Consider the following 27670-nt stretch of genomic DNA (forward strand, 5'->3'; position numbering starts at 1 on the left):
ACATACATACGATATGGAAATCTTAGTGCAAACCTAAGGTATTATTAGCTCGTAGGCAATCAACAAGTCAAATCAAATCATAAGCGATATACATATACATATGCATATATTGTATATTTGTAAAATAGCATAAACTTTTAGGGCAAAATGCCAAACTTTTACACGATCTCTCGTATTTTGTCGTTCTTTTTTGGAAACCCATTAACTTGGTTTTGTTGGGTTCACTTGTTTGTACCCTCCCAACAATTCTAAGTTGATCAAACAAAACGATTACATCAAAGTGCGGGCATGTCCACAAAACAATGTACACATTTAAATGGGTCTGCTTGTCCGCTTCGTTCGATGCCTGTAAACAAACATTGTGCAGGCAAGTCGTTAGAGAACTTTCCATACACATTTGATAACTTATTAAGAAACTTTATCGCGCCATACAGAAGTGCAGTATCAAAGTAGAGTTTAGACATTAAGATCCAGTTTCTAGTCTTAATTTGAAAGAGAACATGAAGTCGTTTGAAAGTGGAGACATGCCGAACTTTTACTTGTGTAATGAATGACTTCGGAACGACCCGGAGGATTCTTCAATATTTACACTTTCAATTGGGTACTACATGAATAAATACTTAGCAAGAACTTATGATTTTTTATTTTATTTCGTTTGCTACCACAATCATTACAGTAACTATTTCAGATCCGAAACTGAAACCTACTTTTAATTTCTACCCAAGACGGCAAGATATCAAGATGGAAGCAATTTCAATAAATATTGTAAGATGAAAAGCCTAGAGTAACCAAAAACCCTGTATAAAAATGAAGCAATACTCACAAAATAGCTATGATACTAGTTGTAAAACCTCTCTGACACAGCAACAATGCGGCAGCAACAAGTTCAGTCAGTGTGTGTGATAGTAGCTAAGTAACGAGGGTACTTGCTATCTGAATATCGGTCTTTTGTACATAAATAGGAACGAGGCGTAACCCAGCCCCAAGCATATTATGCGTGAAATGTGTACTAAGAGTACTCAGTGGCGGTTACTTTGCATTTCATAGTTGGTAGACATGTAAGACAGGCTTCGCTGAAGCGCAAGGGTGATAAAAATGTTGAAAGTGAGCGTTGACAACGCACTCAATCTATTTTGCCCTCTTCAAGATCAGCTTTGTGTTATAAATAGATGTATCATCTGTGTTTGCAGATAGTTGATAAAGATAGCAATTACTTAACGAGTAACAACCCGCCAGCATATAAATTGGTGTGATAAAAATGTATAACAGAAGAAAATATTGTGAAATATAATTAAAGGTCAGTTTTAAATTTTTTTTTAGACCAGCACAGACAGAATATCTATCCAGAGATATGCGCAAAAGGCATTTTAAAAGGATATTTTATTAATGGCGAACAAAAAAAGGATGTCTCATGTAATATTTATTTTTAGCAGCTTAAAGATACAGCCACGACGAACATGGATACAAAACGAGAATGTTATAAAAATCAAGCATTATCAGGAATTTTTATGGAAGGGAAGAACAAAGAAAAGATTGCACTGAAAGGGGAGGGAATGCCCCAGAATGCCGCCCGAACAGGCCTTTGATATACTTTATTGCGGCTTATAGTGAAGCAATACAAATTTCAATAAGAATTTAATCGATTATTAAAATGGAGGAGCGAAAAAAGCCAACTATAAGTAATCATGTTTTTGGTGTCTATGTTAATCCCTAGAAATTCACACACGATTAATCAATTAGAAACTCAATGTCAAACCGTAGTAGAGCCCACACAGCAGCAAATATAGATAAACAAGTATTTAAAATATGTATTCATAAATTTGACAAAATATAACCGTGTAGCACTTTTAGATCCTCAACAATGAAACAAAGACCAGACTTTAGGTATTCACGAAAAAAAATGATGATGATGATTTTTGGAACTGAGCGCTGATCGATATTTTAGAAGAGCCCTGCTCTGGAGCTTGGCATGACTGAATTGATAAGATGAGAACTAAATTGAAACGAATTGAATTCTAATGAAATGTTTTTGGTAATGGGTACACGAATACACACATAGAAACACACACACACACATATAAGGAAAACTGATACGATATTATTGTTATATTAGATCTTTTTCTAAGCGCTGACCATGGATATTGTACGAGATACGAGATGGAAATCGATGTCACTGCTTAGTGAACTCAGCAAAGGCAGCTCACTTCAACAGATAACTCTAACTGAGGCCACCCAATCAAGTCTAGCATACAAATTTATATTTCACGTTGTACTTATATATTTACCTAGATAAAAAGAAATTACAAACACACAAAAATCCCTTTGGAAAACATGTTTAAACCCATACAAGTGAAATAAACTAAAATATCTTTTCAAATTGCGAAATTCACTTTACTTTGGTGGAGGGTTTTCTCAAATATGTTGTGATCAGCAGATATCCAAGATTTTTCCTTGATTTGTTTATTGATTTTTTATTCCATACTTATTAGCCTTTGGGTATTATGCCGTGGGAACAGGCTATTCCAAGCAATATGTCGAAAAAGTGTCACCTTATGCGTTCTTTACCATTTTATTTGACATATTTTATACATTCTACATATTTTATACGGAAAAGTTTACACTTACACGATTTCTACAAGCGACATCTAGCACTGATTTGGAAAACCAAAAGTAAAATGTATGTAAAAACTTTGAATTGAATTTATTTAACTAACGGAAAATATTTTTAAACTAGGCACAAAAAAGTAACGAATAAAGCCTATGAAGTTTGTGAGAATCGCCCAATCTGCAGTCAAATTCCAATTTAACCATTAATTAAGTTCACACACGAGTTTTTTTTTATATCATTTTAATTTCTGCACATAGTATACATACATACTAATTCATAAAGTTTTTTTTTATAACTTTCTATGTCTTGCTGCTGTTTTGGTTGCTGTACATGCATCTTACACATTTTGTTTCAGGGATGTTACATTTAATTATTTGCGTTTCTTTTTTTTATAATTTAACGGCCACCATCGATTTTATTGCATTCGGTTTATATTAGTTTTTATTTATTATACGGCACACTTATCTGGGGGAAGTGCCGGTTGAAAGAGCAAGCAATTATTTCACATTAAATTTTGTGATAGCTTCAAAAAGTGCCTTAGGAATTTTAGAAAAATACATGGATGTTTCCATGGAAAAGTTAAAAAATTGTAGAATTCTCATTGTTTTATTCTGTATAGCCTTTTACAAGATTGCCTAATACTTTTTGAACTCCCTGGGCTTTGGTTTGGAATTTAAAGAAAGAGGCACCCGCACCTTTTCCAGATATTGTTTGCGCATCTAGCCATTTAGCTTAGCTTGGGTCTAGCGGTCCCCTAACATTTTTCAATACATATCTAATTGGTTTTGCAGTTTTCTTATAAATTTTTGTCAATTTGGACGTCGACCGTCTCCGCTCCAAGTTTCCTCTTCTCTTTCATAATATAGTTAGTGTTAGTTTCGGTTTGTGTATTTAGTTAACGATATGTTTGGTATACAAACTTTATAATACCCTGGCTATGTTTTTATTTTATTTGGGATAGCTTAGAACAGCGCAGGTTGGCAACTTTTTGCTGAGCACTTGGGCGATTTTCGATGCCACCTTGAAGCCTGAGGAACAGATCTAAAGTGTTAGGGAAAGAGTCGTTAGCTAATAGCTATAGAGTGGATGATACATCCAAAAGATGGGCAGAGAAATCAAGTGGCTTAGCGAACTAAAGAGGACTTATCCTCGGGAAATATACAGGTTCAGACACTGAAAGCGAAATAATATAGACATTCAGAGTCATGTTCTGAATGGAAAAGTGGAGTCTCCAATTGGTATTCCTAATTTTGAGTAGTTTTTTATTATAATTTTGTTGGTTTCAATTTCGGTTTCAGAACATGACATTTTTATATAGTTTCAGTTGAGGGGGGTATTCATTTCTCTAAGTGGTTCTTGTGGCACATTCAAAAGATAGTTTTTAGGGTACATATGTAGGTTTCTAAACTCTACTCGTTTTTATTCTGACACACACTCACACCCAAACACTCACTCACTCACACTCACCCCCTAGAACCTAGACAAACATATACATATATAGATAGACCTGGTGGCTAACTAAAGACGTAACTAAATCCCATTTAATTTAATTCTACTGGCCAAGCTTAGCCGGACTGAGCACCAATTCTGGCTCGAATTTGCTCGATGACGACGCCGCCGCTGCCGCTGTGGGTGGTGAAAGCAGTAGGCTGCTGCCACGCCCCATTACCGAGCCGGCGGATGACGGATGTGATTTTTGGTATGGATCCGCGGAGCTGCTGGTGAAGGATGAGGTGGTCAGTCCGCCCAGCACCACACCGGATGCGGTGGCCGGTCGCATTAGGCTCAGACTTAGACTGGTGGCTCCGCTGGTTTCCAGCACCTGGCCGGGAATACTTGATGTGGCTGTAGATGCGGCATCCCTCGTTGGCGCAGGGTGCGGTATTGTGACATCCCTCGGTGGCGCAGGGAGCGGTAGCAGGCTAATCGTTGTGGTGGTGGGCGGCAGCATTGTGAAGGCCGTTCCGCCGATCCCCTTGGTGGCAGATGCGGCGGAGCTGCTCATGGACATGCCCAGCGGTCCGCGTACCGTCGCCGTTGCGGAATAGGTGTGCGGCAGCGACGGTGGCAGGTCATAGCTCGTCGGATGCGACTGCGACGTGGGCAGCCGGGCCGTGATGGTGGGCGTCGTCGTCGTTGTCGTTGTCGCAGTCATCGTCACCTTGGGCGTGGCCCCCGTCGAGATGCCCGGCCGATTGAGCCGGGGTATCGCACCCGTACTGCAGCTGCTGGGCATTGCCAGTGAAGGAGGAGGTGTGGTCTCATTGCTGGCATCTATGAGGGACGTCTCCTCCACCGCCTCCAGCGAATCCTTGACCGTGGAGGAGGAGGACAAGGATTGCGACTTTGGTAGATGCTCCTGATCCTGCTGCTGCTGCCTCTGCTGCTGCTGCTGGCGTTGCTGCTGCAGGGCCACCCGCTGGCGCACCAGCTTGCTGTCCGGCTTCTCATCCACCGTGCTCAGGGTGGACGTGGCCCTCGTTATCCTCGATGATGTTGGCTCTTTGGTGGTACTACTCGTAACGGCAGTTGTGGCTGTTGTACGTTTGGCAATCTGCTGCTGCTGCTGCTGCTCCTGATCCCGATCCTGATCCTGCTCCTCGTCGCTCATCTCGCAGGCATTCAGTGCCGTTTGCAGTTTCTTCATCTCCAGTGGCGCATCTAAGGGGAACACAGGAAAAATAAAATGTCAAGTTGAAAAATTGCAATATTTTATAGAAAATATTTTAAATTGCAAGATTTAAATTGAATTATTTGAATTAATGTAGAAAATATTAGAAAGAATCTTAGTCATATTTACTTAGAATATTTTTCGTCATCAAAAATAAAAACGTCATATTAAAGATTCGTATTACTTGTTTAAATTAAATAAAAGACCTTAATATTTTATTAAATATATATTATATTGCAAGATTTAAATTAGAAGTATTTGAATTAAGGTAGAAAATGTTAGACAAAATGTCAGTTATATGTACTTTAAATATTTTACTTTATAAAAAATAAGAATTTCATATTAAAATCATATTTCAATTTACCATAATATTTAATTTAATATTTTCATATTTAAAATTAAATCAATAAAAATATTAATTAATTCTAATATTAAAACCAAAGTTAAATATTTTGTATAGTGATTTTACCACCGCTATCCGGTTCGTTGATGATCGGCACCACACGATTGATGGCCGTCTTCTGTTCGTTCTGCATGAACAAGGATGTGGTGGCTATCTGGCGCAGGGCCTCCATTCCCTCGTTGAGCATTTTGCTCTGGCTGCGTTTGTGTGCTATGGGATATTTGGGCTAAACGATGAAATAATGTATAATTGTTATTTTAATATTTGTATTATTTTAATACCAAACCCACCTGAAAACTGGGTCCCCTCGCTATCGACACCCTTTTGCTCTCGTTTCTGAGCAACGACGTCGTGTGATCCGCATCGATCTTGTTGCCGTTTTTCTTGCGCGTCTTTTTACTGGATGAAATGCAGTGCGATGGACAGATGCAGAAGAGTATGCGTAAAATGCAACAGATCAGACCCAATCCTGCAGAGAAACGAACCATTAGTCTATGCCAAAGTGCGAAGATCAATCAACTATTTGTATTGCCTATTAGAGAGGGGCCTATAAGTCTTAGTTCCGTGGTTTTGAAGCCCTTCTCGCCGGTGCCAACGAATGCGATGACGAGGCCCAGCGCCACCGTGCCGAGACCCACGTAGAGGAAGGCATTCGCAAAGGTGCTGGGACCTCGCAGGACGCCCAGGAAATCCTCATCGTCCGACGAACCGCCCAAGGAGGCATCTTGGATCTGTTAATTCAAATGCGCATTATCAGTAAATGATTTATAAAGATCTGAGTCATAGATTTGGTGAAATTATTATCAACTCGAGGAAGACAAACCTAAATGTTGTCTTGAGTTCAAGGTGTGTATCTAAATAATTTAGTAATTATATTTCGACTTCTAAGCGAAGCCTAAGGAATTTATGAATAAAATCTTTTAAAATTGAAATTCAGTCTTATTTTTAACTTTGGATATGGGCAATTCTCTGCTGTTGCACGCGACGTTCGTACGCTTTGCAGGTGAAAAATACTATCTTCCAGTACTTCTTTTCCTTTGGCACTAGGCTCAAATTAAAGGTCTTGATTAGCACTAAAATATGTGCTAGGGGTGACATTGGGACATTTTTCATTTTTAAGATATATAAAAAAAACCAAGGCTTTTGCACGCGACAAGAATAGAAGTTACTTTTTTGACTTCCTGCCTAACTTTCGATTGTAACGAAACGTTAAGGAATATTTTAATGCAGTTAATTTCATAGTGTTCCTTGGTCTTTCTTCTTTAAAATGTATTTGGTTTGAATTCAAAATATTGAGTGGTTAATTTTTTATTAGTATCGAAGTGACTGTCACACGCTACATGTCGCACGCGACAGTTTTTTCCGTCATTTTCTTAGGTGGTTAAAAAATACTAAAAAAATACCAAAAAATGACTTTTTTGTCCATATAACCGGTATTACCCTGTAAAATTATCCAAGGATACTCATATTACTTAGCTTAGTTGAGGATCCATCTAACTAGAATCAAATATCAGTGCAAAATCATGTAGAAATATGTTTTTTTCAAGTTTTACGCTTTTTGGCTTGGTTGACATCCCCAGAGAATTGCCCATATATGTATATTTTGAAGATCACATAAATATTCCTACAATTATTATAATACATTTCTTTTTATAAAGATTAACATGTGGGGAAACAAAATGCTATATTAGTGATTTAAATCATTTTATGATTTTTGTGTGATAAGAATATTTTTCAGTTTGCCTTCCTGGAGTTTAAGATTTGTTGTGGCCCCTAAAAAAATTCGTCATTAATCAAGGGGGCTGTTATGAAACTCAAAGTTAACTCAAACTTGGGCTCAAAGATGATGACTTCTTAGGTTACTAAAAATGAGGATCTGCTGCCTGCTTCACCTAACAGAGAATGCGCTGAACATTGAGAAAGTGGTGCATGAAAGATGTGTGAGAGTGGTTAGGAGAGCGAGTGATAGAAATATGGGGTTTGGGGGTTACAAATAGAGGCAGAATTACGGGAAGTACTGGTATTCTATATACACGGCGCTAGGCGGTCCTTTGCAGTAACACTTACTCGGTTCCGCTTCACCCAGCGTCGATGGCAGGTGGCCTGCTGCTGCTGCTGATCCTGGACGCTGCAGCGTCTGCCCCTCTCCAACCAGGCGGCACGTCCTTGGGCGCACTTTTGGATTTGGATTTCGAAGGAGGAGATCGAGTGACAACGATAGCACGGATAGCACGACGACGACAACAACACACACACACAGTGGTTGCGGTTGCGGTGGCGGTGGCGATTGGGTTTTGTGGTTGTGGGACAGATGCATAGAAAATATATACAGTTCTGTGATTAGTTTGGGCTGTGTGAGATCGTCTCTCGTTTGTGGTTAAGGGGGAGTACACATATCTTTAGAGTATTTATATATATTTCCAAAAGCATACAATACAACTCATCACAAGAGTAACGTCTAATGCAAAAGCAATCAAATATATGGTCATCAAACCGAATAATGAATTTTGAGTTTGGGTTTCAAGAGTACTTTCTTGTCATCAATTACAACATCAATGGGAAACATAGTTGGTTGCCAATTTCCTTTCTTTTTTTTGGTTAGTTAAAGGCATAAACGCACATCGGAGTAAAACAGTTAACAGTTAGGATATGATAACTAAAAACAGTTAAACAGCAAGTAATAGGAGAATATATAGTTGTTACACTCAAAATAAATTTAACCCTAAATTTTAGAAAATCGCCCTAAAAATTTCTTTTTTCTAAATACAAGAAAGTTATTTCTAAATCTAAGGAAATTTTTCTTAAGTCAAGAAAGTTTTTCTCAAATCTAGGAAGTTTTTCTTAAATGTAGAAACCATGAACTAAAATCACCCTAAAATCTAGAAAAAATGTCCTAAACTTTAGAAATTATTTTCTGAAAAATAGAAAGGCAAACGAAAATAATAAAATATTTTGGCAACACCTTTTCTAAAAATTAGTGCCCTAACCCTAAAATGAAACCAACCCTAAATAATAGAAACATTTTCTAAAAAGTAGAAATTTTTTCTAAAAAATAGAAATATTTGTTTTCACATGCTCTGGCACACCAAAATGTTCAATGCCAGAACTTGTCAACTGCCGGCCGGCTGTACCCGTGGCGCAGACGGTTAAAGCACTTGGTTAGCAATCGAATCGACGCGGGTTCGAGTCCCAGAGCCAATTTTTTTTACCTTTTTTTTTTAATTTTTTTTTTTAATGTTATTTTATTTTTCTTTTTATTTATTTTTTTACTTTTTTTTATTCCTTTTTTTATTGATGGCAAGCGGTAAACTGAAAATAATTAGGTTTATATTCAGCTATTTACTATATACTACACATAATATAAATTGCGTTAGCATAAATATATACATATGTATATACGTATGTAAATAAGTAAAACGCGAATGGTCAAAATTATGCAATTAGTATTCAAATGTGTTGTCCGCTTCACCCTTTACATACAATGCTCGGTTTGCCACAACTTATTTATGTGCTACAATGGCCCAGTATGTAGGCCGTTCGCTCCTCGCGCGGGAGACCCGGGTTCGATTCTCACGACGGACAAGTAAAAATTGTAAGTTTTTTTCATGAAGATAAAATATTAACTAATCATAATTTCTACATTCCCAATCTTCCGCAGTCCCGTAGTCCACATTTACAACCACATTTGGCTTTGGTTAGATAAGAAATCCAAGCGCAAATACATAATAATAAATACATAACCTTTAACATTCACAATATACAAGACACACAACGCCTGCATATGTATATAGGGAGGAGTACATAATACAAACGTATATACAAAAAAAATCATGATTGAACATGTTTCTTTGTTTTGTTTTTAATTTCTATTTTTTAGGAAAATTTCCTACTTTTTAGAAATTTTTGCCCTTAAATTTAGTAAAATTACCCTAAAATTTAGAAATATGACGTCAAAAAAAATCAAAAATATAGAAAAATGTGACCCTAAAATTTAGGGCTAGCTTGTCTTGAAGACAAAAGTAGGGCGATTTCCTTGACTTTAGGGTTAATTTTATTTTGAGTGTAAGAGGGGAGGGTAGACTTAGGTATGGAAAATATGGAACATCAACTGAAAAAACAAGAACACTGAAAGGAGTTAAACACTTAGATGGTAGATGGAGGGAGCACACTTCAAGACACAATTCAAATAATTTCCAGAAAAATAAATCAGCATGCCTCATTGCAGATCGGCAAACAGCTAAAACATAGACAATATCATTTCTGTAGCGCAGCCCATGCAGTAAAAAGAAATCATTATAAAAACCCCTTAAAAATGTTTAACCTTGTTCAATAAAAAAAGGATTAATTCAATAAATATTTATAAAATAAATTGTTTCTATAGCCCAAAAAATAAACAATTTCCAATCAGTGGATTTATCTTTGATTATAAAAAACCGCCTAAAAAATCTTTATTTTCATATTCTTATTTTTTAAAAATTACCTAATTTGTTAAAAAGTTTCTGGTTAAAAGGAAAGCCAATTGAAAATGTCCGGAGCCATCGAAACTACGTAAAACTCGACGCAAATCAAACAAACACCAGTCAATGCCAGTTTAAATTGCTCGAAAAGCGAGTCATAGATGCCATCATCTGCACCTGACCACCACCCACTTTTGCAGACACGTGCAATGGCCAACACGTAGACGGGCTAATGAGCGACTAGACCCCCGGACTTTGAGCCATCGCCATCCTGTGTTCCATGGAGCCGCGACTATAAATAAGGCAATGTCACTAAGCCAGCCACTAAATATGCTGCGTGCCAGTAATAAGGCAAATAAAACGACACACAAACAGGCTGGCCTATATATGCGAAGGAGGAACTAAGGCCCAACAGATATATATATATATACATTCGACTGACTATATAGTTGGTGTACGAGTATATAAGTGAACATGATGGACTTTGTATGTAGTGCCACGTTTTCTGGTTTCGTTTGCTTTTCGTGTGCAAAATCGCAGTCACACAAAGCAAGCGCCAGAAAAAAAAGGCAAAAGCCGAAAGCTGGCGGAAGGAAAGTGGAGAGAAAGTATCGATCGGCTGCTCCACATAACTGTAGCTGGAACTGGAACTGTAACTGTTGTCCTGCCCTTGACTTAATGTAGGTGTAATCAACAATTTGCGACGCTGATTGACGAACAACGAGGAGACTCGACTCCACCGAAGGCCGTCGGCGAGTCAAAAAGGCAACGCACGTACGCAAAGGCGATGCACGAGAAGCGGAGGAGGTTTCTCGACGATTCTCGACCAGGCCAACAAAGGAGGAAAGAAGCAAAGGAGCGAAGGACGAGGTGCGGCCCCGTTGGGAAGTTTTCAAAATATTTGGTTACCTCGGACGCCTGACAGTCAGGTGATTGAGCCAGTTAGTGCCGTCGAACTTTCCTTAAAAGTTGAAGAAAAATAATTAAATTCATCTTGAAGGCGTAGGAAAAAGTATTGTAGCAAATCAATTTCTTAATTATTTTGCTTGAAATATCTTTTATTTACATTACTTGGAGGTGTTGCAGAAATCAACAGGATTTTACCAAGGTGTCCAAAAGTATGCAATAAGAAAAGTCATCTTTCGGAGTAAAACGCATACTTTTAGAAACTTTTTAAAGTGTTATTAAATATTGATCGGCTTCCTTTCTGTTGTTTTTACGATATTTTATTTTATTTACTAATTTTTAAGTCCGCTTGATACAAATTAGTACGAATTATGATTTCTAAAAAACTTTCTGATTTATAAAAATGGTTTTTAAAAATGTTTTTACTGAAAATTAAAGAGGTAAAGTTCAATGGCTTCTTTCCTTTGGCTACATCTTTCATATTTGTAATATTGCGCATACGCCCGATGCGACACGTGGCTTATTGAATATTTTCAGCAAATATTTGCCATTTAATTTGATCAAAAACAGTTGCCAAATACGCACACGCCATGTGTTCATTAAACTTTCACCTTTTGCCAATGTTCAATATTTCGCACACAGCCAACTTGAAATCATCAGGTTAGCCGATATCTCTGGTCCTTCGATGGATTTGCTATTTATACGGGTGTCAGGCACCTCATGCTCCCGTTTACTAAGTAGCTTCACCTTTTCGTGTATCGCAGCTCACGCAATGCGAGCGAACAAACAAAAGCAAAAAAAGCTAGGGTATAATAGAAATGTTGTAAAAATTACATCAAAGCGTCGAAAATGCTTTCAATCGGGTCTTCTGGCTTATGAAGGCGACAAAACGCTAATGAACACCGCACACGGAAGCCAATGAAAGAAAGTGGGCTACGTAATGTGTAAAGAGCTTAATGGAAAATCGAAAGACGCCAAACAGTCAGCTGAAAATAGCATGTTTTAATTCACAGAAAATCGAAGTAGGTAATTTTCAGCTCTAAAACGTTGTTGATTTTCCATTTTAATTTTGGTAAAATAATTCAAAAAGAGTCCTTTGAGATTGCTTACAACATTTAAAGAAAACATATCCATGGAAAATATTTTTATAGTAAGGAATTTGGGGAGTAAAGGCAATTTCTTCCTTTTCATTACTTTTTTTTACTAAGAGCAAAGAAAATCCATAGCTTCATTATTAAGGAAAAATTTATTTTATCAGAATTCCTGGGAAATGTACAAGCATGCCAGCTATTTGGTAATTTTCTACTTCACAACAAGATCCCTAATTAAACATGTCGCCGTCGCAATAATAATGCCCCTATAATTAATGATAATTACATTGTGAAGGTCTCACAAGCGTTATCCGCAGAGTGGTCACATTTATACAGCGATTAGTGAGGAGTGGGTTTTCATTTTTGTTTTTGTCCATTGTGATTACACTAGTTTACAAAATAATATTCTTGGTGTGCTCCCCAGCAATTGATGGCAAATTCTGTTAGTGTTGGACCCCTAGATCACAAAAATAGCAATTATTTTTTTTTCGATGGTACAGTTTTTTTTTAAAGATTTTTTAAAGTTCGAAATGTTAAATTTCGGACTTTTTTCGAATTTCTTCTTATATCTCGGCAGATATCCACTTGGTTGAGCCAGTTTTAGTTTTATTTTAAAGTCAATAGATCAGAGCTTAACTTTGCCATACAGATCAATATGATTGGATGAGTAATGGCAGCGCAGAAGCTTGACAAAGATGAAAAATGTGTTTTTTGGTCGTCTGTAAGTCGGCTGTATATATCGTAAAAACTCGAAATAAATCCGTTGAAAAATCATAATGGGTACAAACTTAAAGTGTACATCCTACCGAATAGAACAAGCTGGATATGGCCCAAATCCATGGAAAACTGGATTTATGGTGGATTTTTAAAGTTCGGATTTTTCCACTTTTTTCGGTTGACAGAGTCCAAATTTAAGATTTATCATAGGCGGCGACATGTAAACAAAAATGAGTGGTGACGGCAGCCGGGTCAAAAAATAGCTAAATTTAAAAGCTAGAAAATTATAAAATAAATTTAATTTCTGAAAATTCCTTTAAAAATATAAAATTGCTTGCGTTATGACTGCGAGTATTTTTAATTAAGTACTATCCATTTGGATAGTTCATTCTTATGAAAAAAGTAACCTTAATTTCAAAAATTAAATTCACTTTAATAATTTTCTAGCTTTTAAATATCTGATTTAGCTATTTGGTGACCCGGCTGCCAACACCAATTATTTTTGTTTACATGTCGCCGCCTATGATAAATCTTAAATTTGGACTCTGTCAACCAAAAAAAGTGGAAAAATCCGAACTTTAAAAATCCACCATAAATCCAGTTTTCCATGGATTTGGGCCATATCCAGCTTGTTCTATTCGGTAGGATGTACACTTTAAGTTTGAACCCATTATGATTTTTCAACGGATTTATTTCGAGTTTTTACGATATATACAGCCGACTTACAGACGACCAAAAAACACATTTTTCATCTTTGTCAAGCTTCTGCGCTGCCATTACTCATCCAATCATATTAATCTGTATGGCAAAGTTAAGCTCTGATCTATTGACTTTAAAATAAAACTAAAACTGGCTCAACCAAGTGGATATCTGCCGAGATATAAGAAGAAATTCGAAAAAAGTCCGAAATTTAACATTTTAAACTTTAAAAAATCTTTTAAAAAAAACTGTGCCATCGAAAAAAAAATTAGTGCTATTTTCGTGATCTAGGGGTCCAACACTAACAGAATTTGCCATCAATTGCTGGGGAGCATTTCGGCTGTAAACTAGTGTTATCGCCATTGATTTTTGTTTCCCTTTGTATAACAATAAATTGTTTTGCCGCAATTGGCTGGCGGCGTCGAAAATTAACATGTATTCGTCGGCGATTTTCCCCCTGGCAAACAGGAAGTGTAGGCCATTAATGACAGCAATTTATTCGTGCTCATTGATTGTTTGTTCGAGTGCATAACATGGTCTGCTTCTCTGCGTTAACTTGTTTTGTATATGTCGTTAATGTGTTGAATCAATTAAAACATATTTATCGTTAATGCCTTCATATTTGCTCTTTTTTGATGTCTTCTTTGTCTACTTTCAAAGGATTTTGTATTTAAAGCTCGAAAAAACATCTATCAGATACTCGCTAATGGAGATGAAGTTATGAAAGCAGTAAACGGCTTTCACTGTTTGCATTCCATTATTTCCTTATAACTTTTTAATGAATGGTCTGATTATGAAATTTTTTACCTGTTCTTAAGCACAACAAAATAGCATTTACACTTTCAAAAAATCTTTAAAGATGTTAGCTTTCTTTTTACTCTACCAGAAACGAGTGTACCAATATTTAATTTTATATATAGTAAACAATTTCAATAGTATATTTTTTTAGGCCTTTGAATTTTACCAAATTACTTTAAAATCGAAATGGAAAAACAACAACCTTTCAGTTGATTTTTATTCTGAGCTCGAGATTATCTGTCCGCACCCACATCTCTATCGTTCGGACAATTGAAAACAAATCTGTGACAGGACTCGTATAGTCACACAGCTCAGCACATATAGCCAAGGAGGCAGATGCCGACAGAACCAGCGATTTGGCCCGTGTACAATTTTATTATGCAGCTGCTGGAGAAAGCAACGACTTGAGCCGAGTGGCGCAGAATCAAGTGCAAAATGCACTTGCAAAATCAACAAGAAGGGGGTCTCGAGTTCCAGGGGCCAGGATGTTCGGACAGGTGGGCCGAGAGCCAAGGAACGTGGCCGGGAAAAAAAAGTGCGCAGGCTAATGAAAAATGCACGAGAAGCCGCAGCTGGAGCTGACACACGACCAAGTCGTAAAGAACGAGGTAGAAGCTAATGCTATACTGTGGTTAGACAATGCAGCAGCAGCAGCCAGCGAAAATTCAGGGACAGGGACAGGGACACTGAGCAGAGACATTACAGGCAATTTCACTAAACGACACTGAAAGGCCGAGCTTTTTGCCCTTCTTACACTTCAGCTAGCGAGGAGGCCAGCCTGATGTGTCTTTTTCTTTGTTTCCGGCTGCTGTCCGTATGTCCGCATGTCCGTTTGTCCTGTCCGGAGGCGACTGGGCTCAAGGTGCTCCACGGCCTATGCGGCGAATCGGTTGAGCTGTCCTCCTCCCGAAAACTGGCACATGGCCAGGGCCACGGGGCGAATGTGAAACGGTCTTAGCCGTACGCTCTTGGTACACAAATCAGCATTAAGCCAAAGCCCCCAAACAGTTCATTAGGCCAAATAATGCCCAGGTCCCTTCTCGACTTTGGCCACTTCAAAACGACCGCAGTGTGATAACCCAATCACGGGTCGGATCAATGCGGAAAAATAACTTTAAAACATATATTTTAAGGAAAATAATTAACCCTATTTGTATACTTGTAGGAAACGTGTGAGTAATAAATAGCTTGGTATTTAAAAAACTTATAAATTTGAAAATAGGTGTCTAAAAGTATGCAACAATATATTTTATACTCCAAAGTGATACAGAAAACCGACTATACTCTTTTTTATTGCATACTTTTAGACACTTATTTATTTAAAAATGATTTTAAAAACCCAGTTATTTCTTTGGTTCATTTAAAGTCGCAACTTTCCAAACAAAAAATGTAAGATGCAATTTTCAACACAACTGAGTACTGTCTGCCCTCTAAAATCATCTTTGGCTCTTCTGTTTGTCCCACATCTTTTATCGCACTTCTAATAAAATTGATTTCATTTTAAATTCAATTCGCGTAAAAACGCACAAATCGATACGAGGAGCACATGCAACACATGGGACTGGGAAAATCCACAGCCAAGGACCAAGGAAAAAGGAAAACCAACCGGAGAGATCTGCCTCGACTGGGCAACAAAACAATTTAAAGCGGCAAAGCCACAAAGAAAAGTGGCGAAGTTTTCCCAAAAACGGAAGCCGGGGAACCGAAAAAGTTAGCATTTAAGCGCAGATTGTGTAATGAAATCGGACCATCTAGAAAATATATATGTGTGTGCATTGAAGGGGGCAGGGAGAAGCAGGGAAACAGCGCCAGTGGCACCGCAAATTAAAGTCGTTTTGCGGCTAAATGTGAACAGTGTGGCGGGGCGAATACCGGTTTTGCGGACTCGGACTTCAAACGGAAGTAGACATTTCTTTTGGTTTTTCTTTTTGCAGCCGGATTTCCGGCCATGAAATGTAAACGTCGCAGCCGAGTTTCTTTTGCCTTTGTGTGCGTTTTTGCCTCTAATGAAAATGTCAAACGGTCTGCAGAGTCGCTGGTTAATTGAACGCATGTCGCATGTGGTTCAGAAAAATAAAAACGGAAAAAAATACCGAAATCAAACATAGTCAAGGAAATGGCAAAAGCCATCGATCAGGTCTCTGTTCTGCGCTCAATTTCACATTCCCAGCGACGACACTATAAATCAAGCCGAGGGCTCTGGAGAAAGCGCTGAAAAATATGCTACATAATTTGTTCGCAATAAAATGCTTAAAGTGCTGCGCCAAGCACCAAGCCCACTCGAACGACACTCGACAGCTTTTTTCTTTGCTTTTTTGGGTTTTTTTTTTGCTATTGCCAAGCGGAAAACAATGGAGCGGGACGAACGGAAAATGCATGTCGCTGGTTTTCGGTTCCGTTCGATTGCATTTCATTGCACTGCAAAGTTTCGCCTTTTCCATCCCTTCTTCCAGCTCCTTCGGCTGTTGTTGTTCTTGGCCAGAGAAATAGGGGAAATAGTCTATGGCAGCCCGAAACTTTTTGGCCACAAATGGCAGTAAGTCAAGTTGACAGAAGAAGCCCAGTTTAAGTCGAGCCTTTCAAGTGCACACACGAGTGCTGACCACAAATTGTGCAATTCTCGGCTGCCACATTCCAAGGCCTTTCATTAGCCACCGAAAATTGATTAAGTCCTGGTTCGAGTTAGAGGCGTCGGTATTACCATTTATTACTTACTGCGACCTTTTATTATTTTTTTTTACCTTAGCTAAGCTTACCACACGAACGTATACAGGTTGCGAGCGAGAAGAATCACATCGAAAAGTTTTGGGGAAATTTTACGAATGGGTTTTCATGGGATGGAAGACTTAGAGCTTGGCGATAAGCATTTTTTGAGCCTGGCTTTGTAGATCTTTTCGCGTAGTTGGGCAATCTAAAATTTTAGTTTTTCCTGAACAGTTCTTACTTGTTGATCAAAGCACTGTACACTCAAAAAAGAATTAACCTTTTTTCTAAATTAGCCATACAAAATTATTCAAAATGCTTTGAAAATAAGTTTTCCATTAACAAAATATATAAATTGCTGGAATTAATTATTAAAAAACGTTTTAAAAGGATATTTTTATAAATTTTAAAATTATATAGAAATAATTCATTTTGCATATCCAAATTTTCAACAGGGCTATTCTTTTTTGGGTTCAGTATGCTTCTCATAAATAAACTTTTTAGACCTAAGAACTAAGAACTTATCTCGGTCTTATTTGTCCCTATATCTGGTACCAAGAAACTTTGCCAAAACCACAAGCCATTAAAAATATTTAGAAAATATGTAGTATTAGTATTGTTAAGGCATTGTGAGGGTTAGTCGATAAGGCGTTTTAGCAGTGCTTAGTTCAAAGATACTTTTAAATCAACTCAGTCTTGTGCTTCGGCTTACAGTTAGTCAGCGAATAGCTTGTTGGTTACACAAAGCATTTTTATGGGTGTTGGGTAGATATTTTTTGTACAGCAAAGACTTGTAGATCGCCCTTCCACACTGAAATATTTTTATTATAAATGACATGCAATTGCTTATGGGCCCACATGTAAAAATTAAAATAAACAATAGAGAACAAATAATATAATATCAAAGGTTTTTCTTGTCCGTAATTAAGCGCATGCTAGAAATGCACAGACTGCAAGATAAAGATATTAAATAGAGCGAGAAAGAGAGTTGCTTGAGAGAAATTAGAGCGGGACCGACAAGACAATTAAAATGCACGCAGCAAAACAACAATTGTTTGCATTCCGTATACATTTAAATGTATATAGATACATAGTAAAGATACATATTTATAGACAGAGAGAGAGAGAGATAGGAGCAGGAAAGATATTAAAAAATGACGAGCAAGGTAATGCAAACATGCGGGGAAAAAAATGTTGAAAATTATACGATAGTTTGTTTGTTGTTCAAATTCCGGCTGTTTTTACGTCCCAATATGCTAGAGTTCAATTTGGCGCATATACACACATTTACACGCGCACACACACACACTCACACACAGTTACATAGATAAGGATATTTATATGGATTTAAGCTACTAAACCTAGCACGCTACTAAGTTTTTTAGTCACACAGAGCACGGGCCACAGCACAAAGAGAGAGAGAGAGAGAGATATACATATTATATATAATGAGAGACAGAGAGAGAGAGCATTGTGATTACAATTTTAGACACCAATATTAGGAATAGAATCGGTAAGTTTGCATGGATCACAATAACTTGAGTCCTTAAATTTAGACTGTACCTAATTGTCGATCTGAATTAGTCATTGATTTTCATTTTAGCAAGCGTTGCATACTTTTGGGTTGATTTTTCTTTTTGAGGGTGAAAGAGGTGTAATTAAATGTCGCGTACCTGCGTTTGAAAGAAATAAATAGAAAACAGTGTTTAACAGGAGTACGAGTGTGTGTGGGTGTGTTTCGTGTGGTCATTTTGTAGATTTGGTGCGTGCTTCGCATTGAGTAAGAGAAAGTAGGGGATAAAGTAGAAAGGAAATTATAGAAATCTTGTCTCGTGTGTTGGTGGGAAAAGAAAGGCTTAAATTCAAGCACAAATAAATATTAAAAGCAACGATTGAAGCTCGCAGCGGATATATTCCCAGAACAGTGCCACATGTGTCAATATTAAAAATAAAACAAAAATGAACAATATATAAAAAACTTATAAGAAATGATTTTTGTAATGCAAACCTATTAGTTCCGGTTTTGGCTTTATACATACTTTCAAGTCTGCCCCAAAAGTATGCATAGAAAGTACATGCCAAATTTCTGAGGTTTCGGTGGTTTTTGTCAAAAAATTAAATATGTATTTTCTATTTTATGCAAGGGCTAGATGAAATGCGCTTAATTGGCTTGGCTAGTTGGGGCTCGATTTTAAATTTTAATTTTGATTGGGTTTTTAGCCGGCATAGCTAAATTCAAAGGCTTTCTAAACTACGAAAAAACAAATCCTTACATTGTATTTATAAATTTATTTTAGTATTTGTTATAGGAAACACGCCAACTCTGACTTACCCAGACCGCTGGAAATGTGTTTGCATTTTGACTTACAGAACCCAAATCTAAGGAACAACAGTTTGCCCACCCAAAAAGCCTTTCAACCCACAGCCAAAATTTCTGCTGTGTACTCGTTTCGGTATTTTCATTTTTCTTTTTCCTGCTGCCTTATTTGTTTTGTATTCTCTGGTTGTTTTTGTTTTTAGCGCTTGCTTCAACATGTGAATGTTCCACAAAAAAATGGTTTCGGGCCGAAATTAAAATGTGCATTTCAATTTAAGGCAAAAGTTTCACTTTGGCAGCCGACTCGTCGCGAATCGGTCGGCATTGTCAAAGGGAAAATTTTCTTTTTTCACTTTTATTTTGCAGTTTTTGTAAAACATTCAATTTGAGTTTTTTTCATTTGGATTCTTTGTTTTTGGTTTTTTTGTTGCCAAGCGTTTTTTTTGTTGACTTCTTGATTGGTTTGACTTTGTGGAACAAATTTCGCAATTGAATCAAGTTGAGCTCCTAGATCGAAAACGGGAATGAGAGGCAAGTAAGCTTTACAGAATCTTTTGGGAAAACTTGATACCATTTTGTTTATTTTATATTAATGCATTTTGCTTGAGTGTTTTGTTTGGCGTTTGATTGTTTTGTTTTTCTTTTGTGGTTGCTGTTGGTGGTTCGTTTTTGGTTGTTAGTTAATGTTGCATACTTTCTTTTGGTTTATCGTTTGATTGTTTCATATGTCTGTTGTTTTGTTTTGTTTTGTTGATGACTACAAATGAAAAATTAAAGCCAACGAAACGAATAAAAAACTAAATGAAAACTGGTGAAACTAATTGCTAATTGATATGGGGAGAGAAGGAGAGCTCACAGAATGGATTTTGTATGTAAATTGAGTTGAATTTGCGGATGGCAAACTTGTTGAGTTTTGCCACTGATTTATGCTAATCACTATCCCGGTGGTATGTTAATTAAACCGCTCTAAATTTACAAGGGCCAGTAATTTCGTGATAATTTATGATTTACTCAAATGTGGCGCCCAATGTGGGGCCTTAAATTACTTAAAACTGGCGCCCAACGTGGGGCCTTAAATTAACGACATTAAAGCTAAACTTTTCTCATTTTGTAGGCACTCATTCTTTGCCTAGGCATGTATATTTGATGTGGATGGGCACTGGGTTCACACGTTTGCTCAAGTTAAGCTGGCAGTTCTTGCAGTACAGTCGCTGGCTCTTACTCCTTACACAAAACGGCATGGAAGGGTCGTTCAAATCAAAGCAATGAAAATGCTTGTAAATATTCAATGCAATTCTTTTGGTAAGAACCTTTTCCTTCGCTAGCCCTGCTTTGCAGTTAATAAAATATTTAAAACATTTTATTGGCTTCGGCATAATGCTCAAACACACACCAATGCAGACCAAGAAAAATATTTTTAATATTTCATGTGCAAATGCGTACTGGGCTTAGTACGAAATTAAATGAACTAAGGCGAAAAAGTACGAAATAAAAAATTAAAAACAGTTTGCATACAAAAAGACAAGAAGCAGACAGATAGCGGATAGAGGGTTGGGGATGTTGGGTAGAAAAGAGAGATCAAATGCAAAGCAAGTGAATTATTTACAAGCATTTTCATTGTACTTTCAAATTACAACCAACTGCAAGACGGTAACGTAAGCGGCACAGCGCAATTGCATGGAGGCAATCACGCAGGTGATCATTACGTTACACATATACAAAGAAACACGTGAGACACTTGCACGTGATGAACGAACGATAGAACGGAAATAAAATGTTGGTTTCCATATTTTCTGGACTGGTATGCAAATGAGTGTAATTTTCTTTTCTGTATTTTTTTTCCAAAATGAATGCGTTGACACTTACTTCCGGCGGTGGCGGAGGCGGCGGCGGCGGCACCACGGGCGTGGTCACGTATGTGTTTTTCTAGTTACGCAATTGGGGAACGATATCGGTTCGTTAACGGATTACATCGACATTGGCGAAAGTTGAAAATCAAAAATGTCAGACATACGACTCATAATTTGTGTGATGTGTTTTTTGCGTGAAACTTATGCATTATATCGGTAGGCGAAAAATACAGGGTGAAAGAATAGTAGTTTTTGAGAAGAATGACAGTGAGTGAAAGAAAGGATAGTCGAAAATTGTTGTGTTGTTTAAGTGCGTGTTTTGCAAAATAAGGTGTACAATCCGTTTGATCCGTGGATTCTCGAGCAAACACGAGATCCATGGAACAATTTCTCAAAACTAAAGTTTTAATCTGTGTTTTTGTCGCTACAAAAGTATAAATGTGTTCGAAATTATAAATCAGTTGATGTGCTTTATATATTTGTTATGTAGGTAATTTGTATTTGATATTTCATAGCTCGTTTTTGGTTTTAGTTTATCTGAGTTAGGTTTAGTGAAGAATAGTTAGAAGCACTTGCTTTGGATACTGTTGAGTACTACTCGACTACTTAACAGGGTGCAGCGTGTGAGTGGGAAGAGCGCACTAGATATGTCTGATTTGTTAGTGGTATTTGTGGGTGAAGAACTACACACGTCTTGGTTATACTGACTTTTATTTATACGTTACATAGAGTTTAAGCAAGTGCAAGGTAGGCGAAAGTGTCTGAGTTCTCTTGGGGCTGGTGAGTGGCTGGACAGGGGTCTTAGTGGGGGTTGGGGTCGACTTGGAGGTGGGGTCTGTGCAATGTTTCAACTACAGTTGAGGCTAAGTGAGGGACTGGGTGACAGACAGATAGTTATTGGTTAGAGCGTTTGTAGAAAGTTACACTTGGTGGGATAGAGACAGAAGGCTAGACAGAGAGAGATAGATAGTTGGATAGCTATAGAGAGAGATAGAGTTAGAGGTAGAGAGTTGAGCAAAAGCACTAATAGTTTGCTGAGAATTGAATAAAGGTGGTTAAGCTAGTTGTACAGCGCATTTAGTTGTTGGCTGGCAGAGCTCTTAGACTTGAAATACATAGTATCTATGGATATATCGCATATTATAAAGTTCTCTACTGAGTTAACAGTTAATTCAAAAGTCGTTCCAAAGCGGCTCTACGTTCTAGAATCGGGGATAGTTTGGGCAAACGCTAAATTAACTGCAAGATCATGTAAAGATAGGGAGAAAAAGTTGAATTCTATTAAGTTAACCTAGCATAGAGTTGCCACACTACTTAGGAAAAACGTATGCTCTGATGGTTAAGTAGTTAACTCTGGGGCGTTTCTTAAATCAAAATAGAGTTTGTGTCTTGGGCTCGAAACGGGGGAGGCTCGAATAGAGAAAGGGACAGGTAGATATAGATATAGATAGAGAGAGGGGGAGAGAAAAGTAGAGATCGGAAGAATAGTCAGATAGTTGGGTAGTACTGGGTGGGGTTTTCGGTTTGGAGTGGGGCTGGAAATTAGAATTTCATTTAAGCTGATGACTTTTAAGAAACTTGCGCTCTTCGATTTTAGTTTTTTGGGTACTTAGGGGGTCAGAGATTAGACTTTTGCTTTACTGAATTGTTTTGATTTTAGGGACTTCTTCTTCAATTCAGAAGTAGACAGACTGAGAGATTCATAGAATGTGATTTAAATTTAATTAGGTATTTTGTTTGGTATTTTATATTATTACCCATGACTCAGGTGGATAACGAGGAAATGGAGCTATTTCTTTAGTTGCTACATTACTAGGCAACTCAAGTCTTCCACCTAATTTTCGTAGCTTTCTTCTTCTCGCCACCCGAGATTTCGATCTTAGCATCAATGCGGCCTGCATCTTGGTGTTGTTTTTTTTTTCTTTTGGTTTAAGGTTAAAGTTCTTTTCTGTTTCTGTTTCTGTTCCTTTTTTTTCGTTTGTTTGTTTTGTTTGTCTTGTGTCGGTTGATCAACGGTGCGTATGCGTAACGTCAGTGATTGCGTATTGCGTATCCGTTGGGGTTGCGTTCACAGTTCGAAATCAATGGGATGACACAGGTTACAGGTTTAGGAGCTTAATAAACGAACGTCCAAACTAAATGTCACGTCTGGGCGTTACGTGAGTTGTCGTGAGGGCAGCATCCAAAAAGGGCGTGCGTTCAGTCCGGTTACGGTTACGGTTACTTTCTCAACTTTCTCAACAACTACGAGAACGTACTGATAGGCACAAAGAGGAGGAGTATAGAAATAGAAGCAAAGAGTAATATTTGTTGTATTTCTTTTGTTTCTGATTTTAAAACAGAAATCTAGATGTGTGGTGCTGTAGTTCTTGTGGTGGTTGTTGGGTTTTTTCTGTAGCTGTGGTTGCGGTTGGAAAACTGCGTCAGCCCCTGGGAAAGTGACTGGCGCAGCTGAGTGGCGGGCTGAGGATGGGCTGCGTTGATCGCCAGTGGTCGGCTGCTTTTCTAGCTCCGTTAAGTCGTTGTTGCGTTGTTGTGTTGTTGTGTTTTTCCAGCGATGATGCTTCTGGCTGCTGCTGCGCCGACGACTCGTCCTGCGGCGGGAGTCCTGTGGGTCCTGGCTCATAAACGGTTAAACACGACGTGGAGATCGGGAATCGGAATTCGGATATCGGGAATCTGATGATGTGTGTGGGCTCTGGCTCTCTGCTATGGATATATCGTTACGTAGCGGAGCGTAACGCAACGCCTGGCCTTTTGCTACGTAGCGTTGACGTCACGCAGCATTGTATTCGTAGGCGATTTCATTTTCGTTTGAATTTTGGCATTGAAAGCTATAAACATTTATTAATATCTATGAATTGACCGTTGCCGTTAGCGCAGCGTTAACGTATTCGCACTGCGTTCTTTAGGTAAGTGATTGCTCGCCTTAGTCTATGCATTTCCTAGTTTTATTTTAATTTTATATTTGTTTTAATTTTATGTTGCACGTAGAAAAGTCTTCGAGTTGTTTAGTTAATTTCGACTTAGCCTAGTAATTAACGTTAGTCGCTACGAAGTTGAGTTTTAGATTTAATTTCGTTTAGGCTACAATGAGAGAAGGCAATGTCGTTGTCGAATTTTATTGTTGAAGTAACTCTTATTGGTTGTTCAATATATTTTATTTCGGTTCGATCACATTTGGTGCAATTAATTTAAGTTTTTAGTAAGTAGAAAAAATATTTAAAGCTTTCTTGTTTTGTTCGGTTTTTGGTTTGAATAGCACTAAATGTCATTATTGCTAGCTATATAAAAGTCAAGCCCACACAATATACGCTCATTTTGATTTCTCGTTCCAAAGTCCGCTGCTGCCATTTTCCGAGGCTTGATTAACGCTGATTTGGATTATGATAAAGGTGTCTTTATTTATATTTTATTAGTTGTTCATATCACATTTGTTGCAGTTTTCCAATTCATGGCTTTCGTTTATTTAACTCAATTTTTATACATTTGCACAGGGGTTTTATTTTTGTGTTCTTTGCTGCGGCTCCATTTAAAGTTTGCTGTTGAATGGATAAATAACTTTTGATTTCAATTATGGTTATTCAATGAGTTGGTTTAAGCTCTGCGCTTTATTACTGTGTGCATTTATTTCGTACATTGCTAAAGCTTTAATACAAAAGCCGATTAAATAAATATTTTATGTTATTCATATTAATATTTACTTTTGTGTTGATTGCATATGTTGATTTATTATTGCTTGATTTATTCATGTTCAACGTTATTGCTCGCCATTTTATTAATTTAATTTATTAAAGTATCTGTTGGGCTTAAAATGTTTTATCAAGTTATTGATTCAATGCCATGAATATAAACGAGAACCCGTTGGCAAACAATGGAGCCCATGTCAATAAACCAAATTATTCATTTATGAAGATAGCTTCACTTGAACGCACCCAGTGCACTCCGGCACATCTTCGCCTTCGACTTGAATCAATTTCAGATCCTTCCCCTCGTGACTGAAAAGTTAAGACATGTCGAGTGCAAAGTTTCCAGGCCGTTGCAAATCACTTGCAAAAATCTGGTGAGTAATGCAAACATAGAAAATATTTATGGCATATAAGCCAGGCTGCTGCCCTGCAATGCCATAATTCAAATGGCTGCGTTGAGACGAGGAGCACGAACGAAAGGCCGGCAGCGGAAGGCCGTGGAAAAGTTACGGCAGCTCGGAGCTGCAGCTGCTGGAATTCATATGCAAATCCGCAGCGGGGATGCCTTTTTGCCTTTGTTGGGCAAGTGGAACAGCGACCTAAGCAAAACTGGCAACTGCGAACCGAAAATTTCAATAATTCAACAGCGCAAAGCGGAAAAAGTCACTCGTTGAACGATGCAGATGAAATTTTAATGAAATACAGATACACGCTCTCAGACGCAGGCACACCACACACTAGAAAAGCCCTTCATACAGTTGAGTTCAAAATAGTAGCAGCAATAATGGGCGAAAAGTTACAGGAGCTGGAAATTGTATTATAATTTTTAAAAATAAATGTAACATTAAGGTGAGAAAATATGGTATTCAAAGAGCGCTTTTGTTCGTTTTTTTTTTAAATATTTAAACTATAATTTGACACTTCTAATTTTAAGGCTTCCACATTTTGCTAAGACAAAAATTATGACATTTTGGCTGAGAATATTGTTATTATTTATTTGTGGCAAAATGGTTGACGAAATAGCCTATGTTTCAAAAAGAATGTATTGAGGAAAGTAAAAAATAAAATTAAAAGCTAAAGAAATCGCACATCAAAGTACATAAATACAGGAAAATATTTGGTTATGCTTGATATTGTATGACTCCTCTCTCTCCGTTTGTGAATAAAAATTGGATTAAATTTTTATCTCTTGATAAAACGACTACTGTTGTGGCCCCAACTGTGCACCCAGATCCATACAATGCAGTCCTCGTGGTCGTTAATAGAGAAAAACATGACACAGGCGCAGCTGACATAACAAAAGCTGGCTGGCTGACTCCGACTGACTGGTTGCAACGCCTAAAAGATTGCTACATTTTCGCAATTAAACACAGACGCAGGACACACACACTCGCAATCATTCGCAATGTGTGCCTGTGTGCGTTTCGCTATTGCTACACATGTTGCTATTTGGCAGCTAGTCGCCAAAAGCAGCAGCAACAATGTCATGCTGACAACATAAGCGCATAAAAAGTATACTATGAAAATTAATTTGTGCGCCATGATTTTGCCAAAGAGATACGTACATATATATATAGAACGGATGGGTTGGGAAAAGGACAAAGGGTTTCGGAAGAGTGGAAATAATATATGACGGTTTGCTGTAAATTTCATTAACACTGAATTGCCCTATTCTTTTGTGAGAAATTGTCTGGCGGGTACCATGCATTTTATGGCCAATTGTGTCGAGTGCATTACACGGAAATTTATACAGCTCTGCGGATAAAGTTAAGCGGATATCCAAAAGATTTATCCCAAGGGCACTTCAATTTCATCAGCACTCCAATGATAGATGGTCGATAATAGTTTAACCCGACACTTTCAATTATAAAATGTCATCAATTACACGCCTAGGGCAAGGTAGTAATTGAGAACTACAGCTGGGGAAATCCTATTAATAGAATTGCTTGACATTCTATCGAGATTCTAAAGATCAATCGATTGGTACAGATAAATAGGTTCTTTTTTTATTTGTAGTATTTAGTAACCATAAATAAAACCCCTTAGTTGCTGAGTATAAAAGCAATTGTTATATGAATCCCATTACCGCTATTAAAAATCATCTGATTTACCCTTAACCTTTCTTTGTTGCCGGTATGCAGTCTATTATAGAACATTATATGGTTTGAACCTATGGAAATTCAACTTTCACATTTCGACGCCAGCTGAAAATGCAGCTAGACCCCTCAAATCAATAGGATGGTAGGCAGGAGGCACGAAAGTGGCCCATAAAACCGCAACGGCCCCAAAATCGACTGTTGCTCAGGTGGAACACTAGAACACTAGCACACTAGTGAGTGCATATATCTCGGGTTAATTAATGTGAATGCCGAAACCCTCTGGCTGGCGAGTTTTTGGCACAACGCCCGCTGACTTGTTCACCTGGCTATCTCGACGGGCGCCTTGTCTGCAGGTAATTAAAGGCGAACGAGGCGCCCCTCGACGAGGAACCGGAATTTGCATATGCCACATGCCGTGAGAAATGGCAACTGTCCTCGTTGAGAGTCATGTTATTTGATTGTTGACAGCCATCGAGGCGACTGAGTGTGTGTGTCTGCGTGCCCGCTGTTTGCTATTTGCTCGAAATTGGCTGGTAAATTTACCCATAGCCTGGCCAACCGCTAACCAGCGTTAATTGAGCATAAGTTATTGAGCAGTTTCACTGCGGGGGCACGCTTCATTGACACTTGGTTTGTGGTGCATTTTTTATTGGGTTTAAATT

The 27670-nt window shown here is 37.8% G+C and overlaps 2 protein-coding genes across 17 annotated transcripts in view; one reads left to right on the plus strand and one right to left on the minus strand.

Annotated features, from left to right (window-relative positions):
- Positions 1-2377, plus strand: part of B4 (imaginal disc development protein B4) — a 53294-nt gene extending 50917 nt beyond the window's left edge. For 6 of the 16 annotated variants that reach the window (XR_011418972.1, XR_011418974.1, XR_011418973.1 and 3 more), the window contains 2 exons: positions 677-1297; positions 1434-2377. The gene's annotated coding sequence lies outside the window, so the exon portion shown is untranslated. Of the gene's footprint in view, positions 1-676; positions 1404-1430 lie in introns of those variants that run through there. The other 10 variants (XR_011418958.1, XR_011418953.1, XR_011418961.1 and 7 more) reach the window with 10 other exon arrangements.
- Positions 2378-3206: 829 nt separating this feature from the next.
- On the minus strand, positions 3207-23323 carry LOC108058212 (rho GTPase-activating protein gacF). Its single transcript, XM_017142811.3, has 6 exons — positions 22978-23323; positions 7750-7857; positions 6215-6413; positions 5973-6151; positions 5749-5908; positions 3207-5269 (listed from the first exon to the last, which is right to left on the minus strand). Exons 1-6 carry the CDS (start codon positions 23119-23121, stop codon positions 4161-4163), a joined length of 1899 nt encoding a protein of 632 aa, XP_016998300.2. The 5' UTR covers positions 23122-23323; the 3' UTR covers positions 3207-4160.
- Between the last annotated feature and the right edge of the window lie 4347 nt (positions 23324-27670).

Source organism: Drosophila takahashii, chromosome 2L, assembly GCF_030179915.1.
Source record: "Drosophila takahashii strain IR98-3 E-12201 chromosome 2L, DtakHiC1v2, whole genome shotgun sequence".
NCBI classification, from domain to species: Eukaryota; Metazoa; Arthropoda; class Insecta; order Diptera; family Drosophilidae; genus Drosophila; species Drosophila takahashii.

Bases quoted from the DNA above. Each gene is read 5' to 3' on its own strand.
- LOC108058212 (XM_017142811.3), bottom strand. From the start codon at position 23,121: ATGCAGGCCGCATTGATGCTAAGATCGAAATCTCGGGTGGCGAGAAGA. The intron at 6,414-7,749 runs GTAAGTGTTACT...TTGAATTAACAG, and splicing joins GCTGGGTGAAGCGGAACCGA to ATCCAAGATGCCTCCTTGGG. The intron at 5,909-5,972 runs GTGGGTTTGGTA...TTCATCGTTTAG, and splicing joins CGAGGGGACCCAGTTTTCAG to CCCAAATATCCCATAGCACA.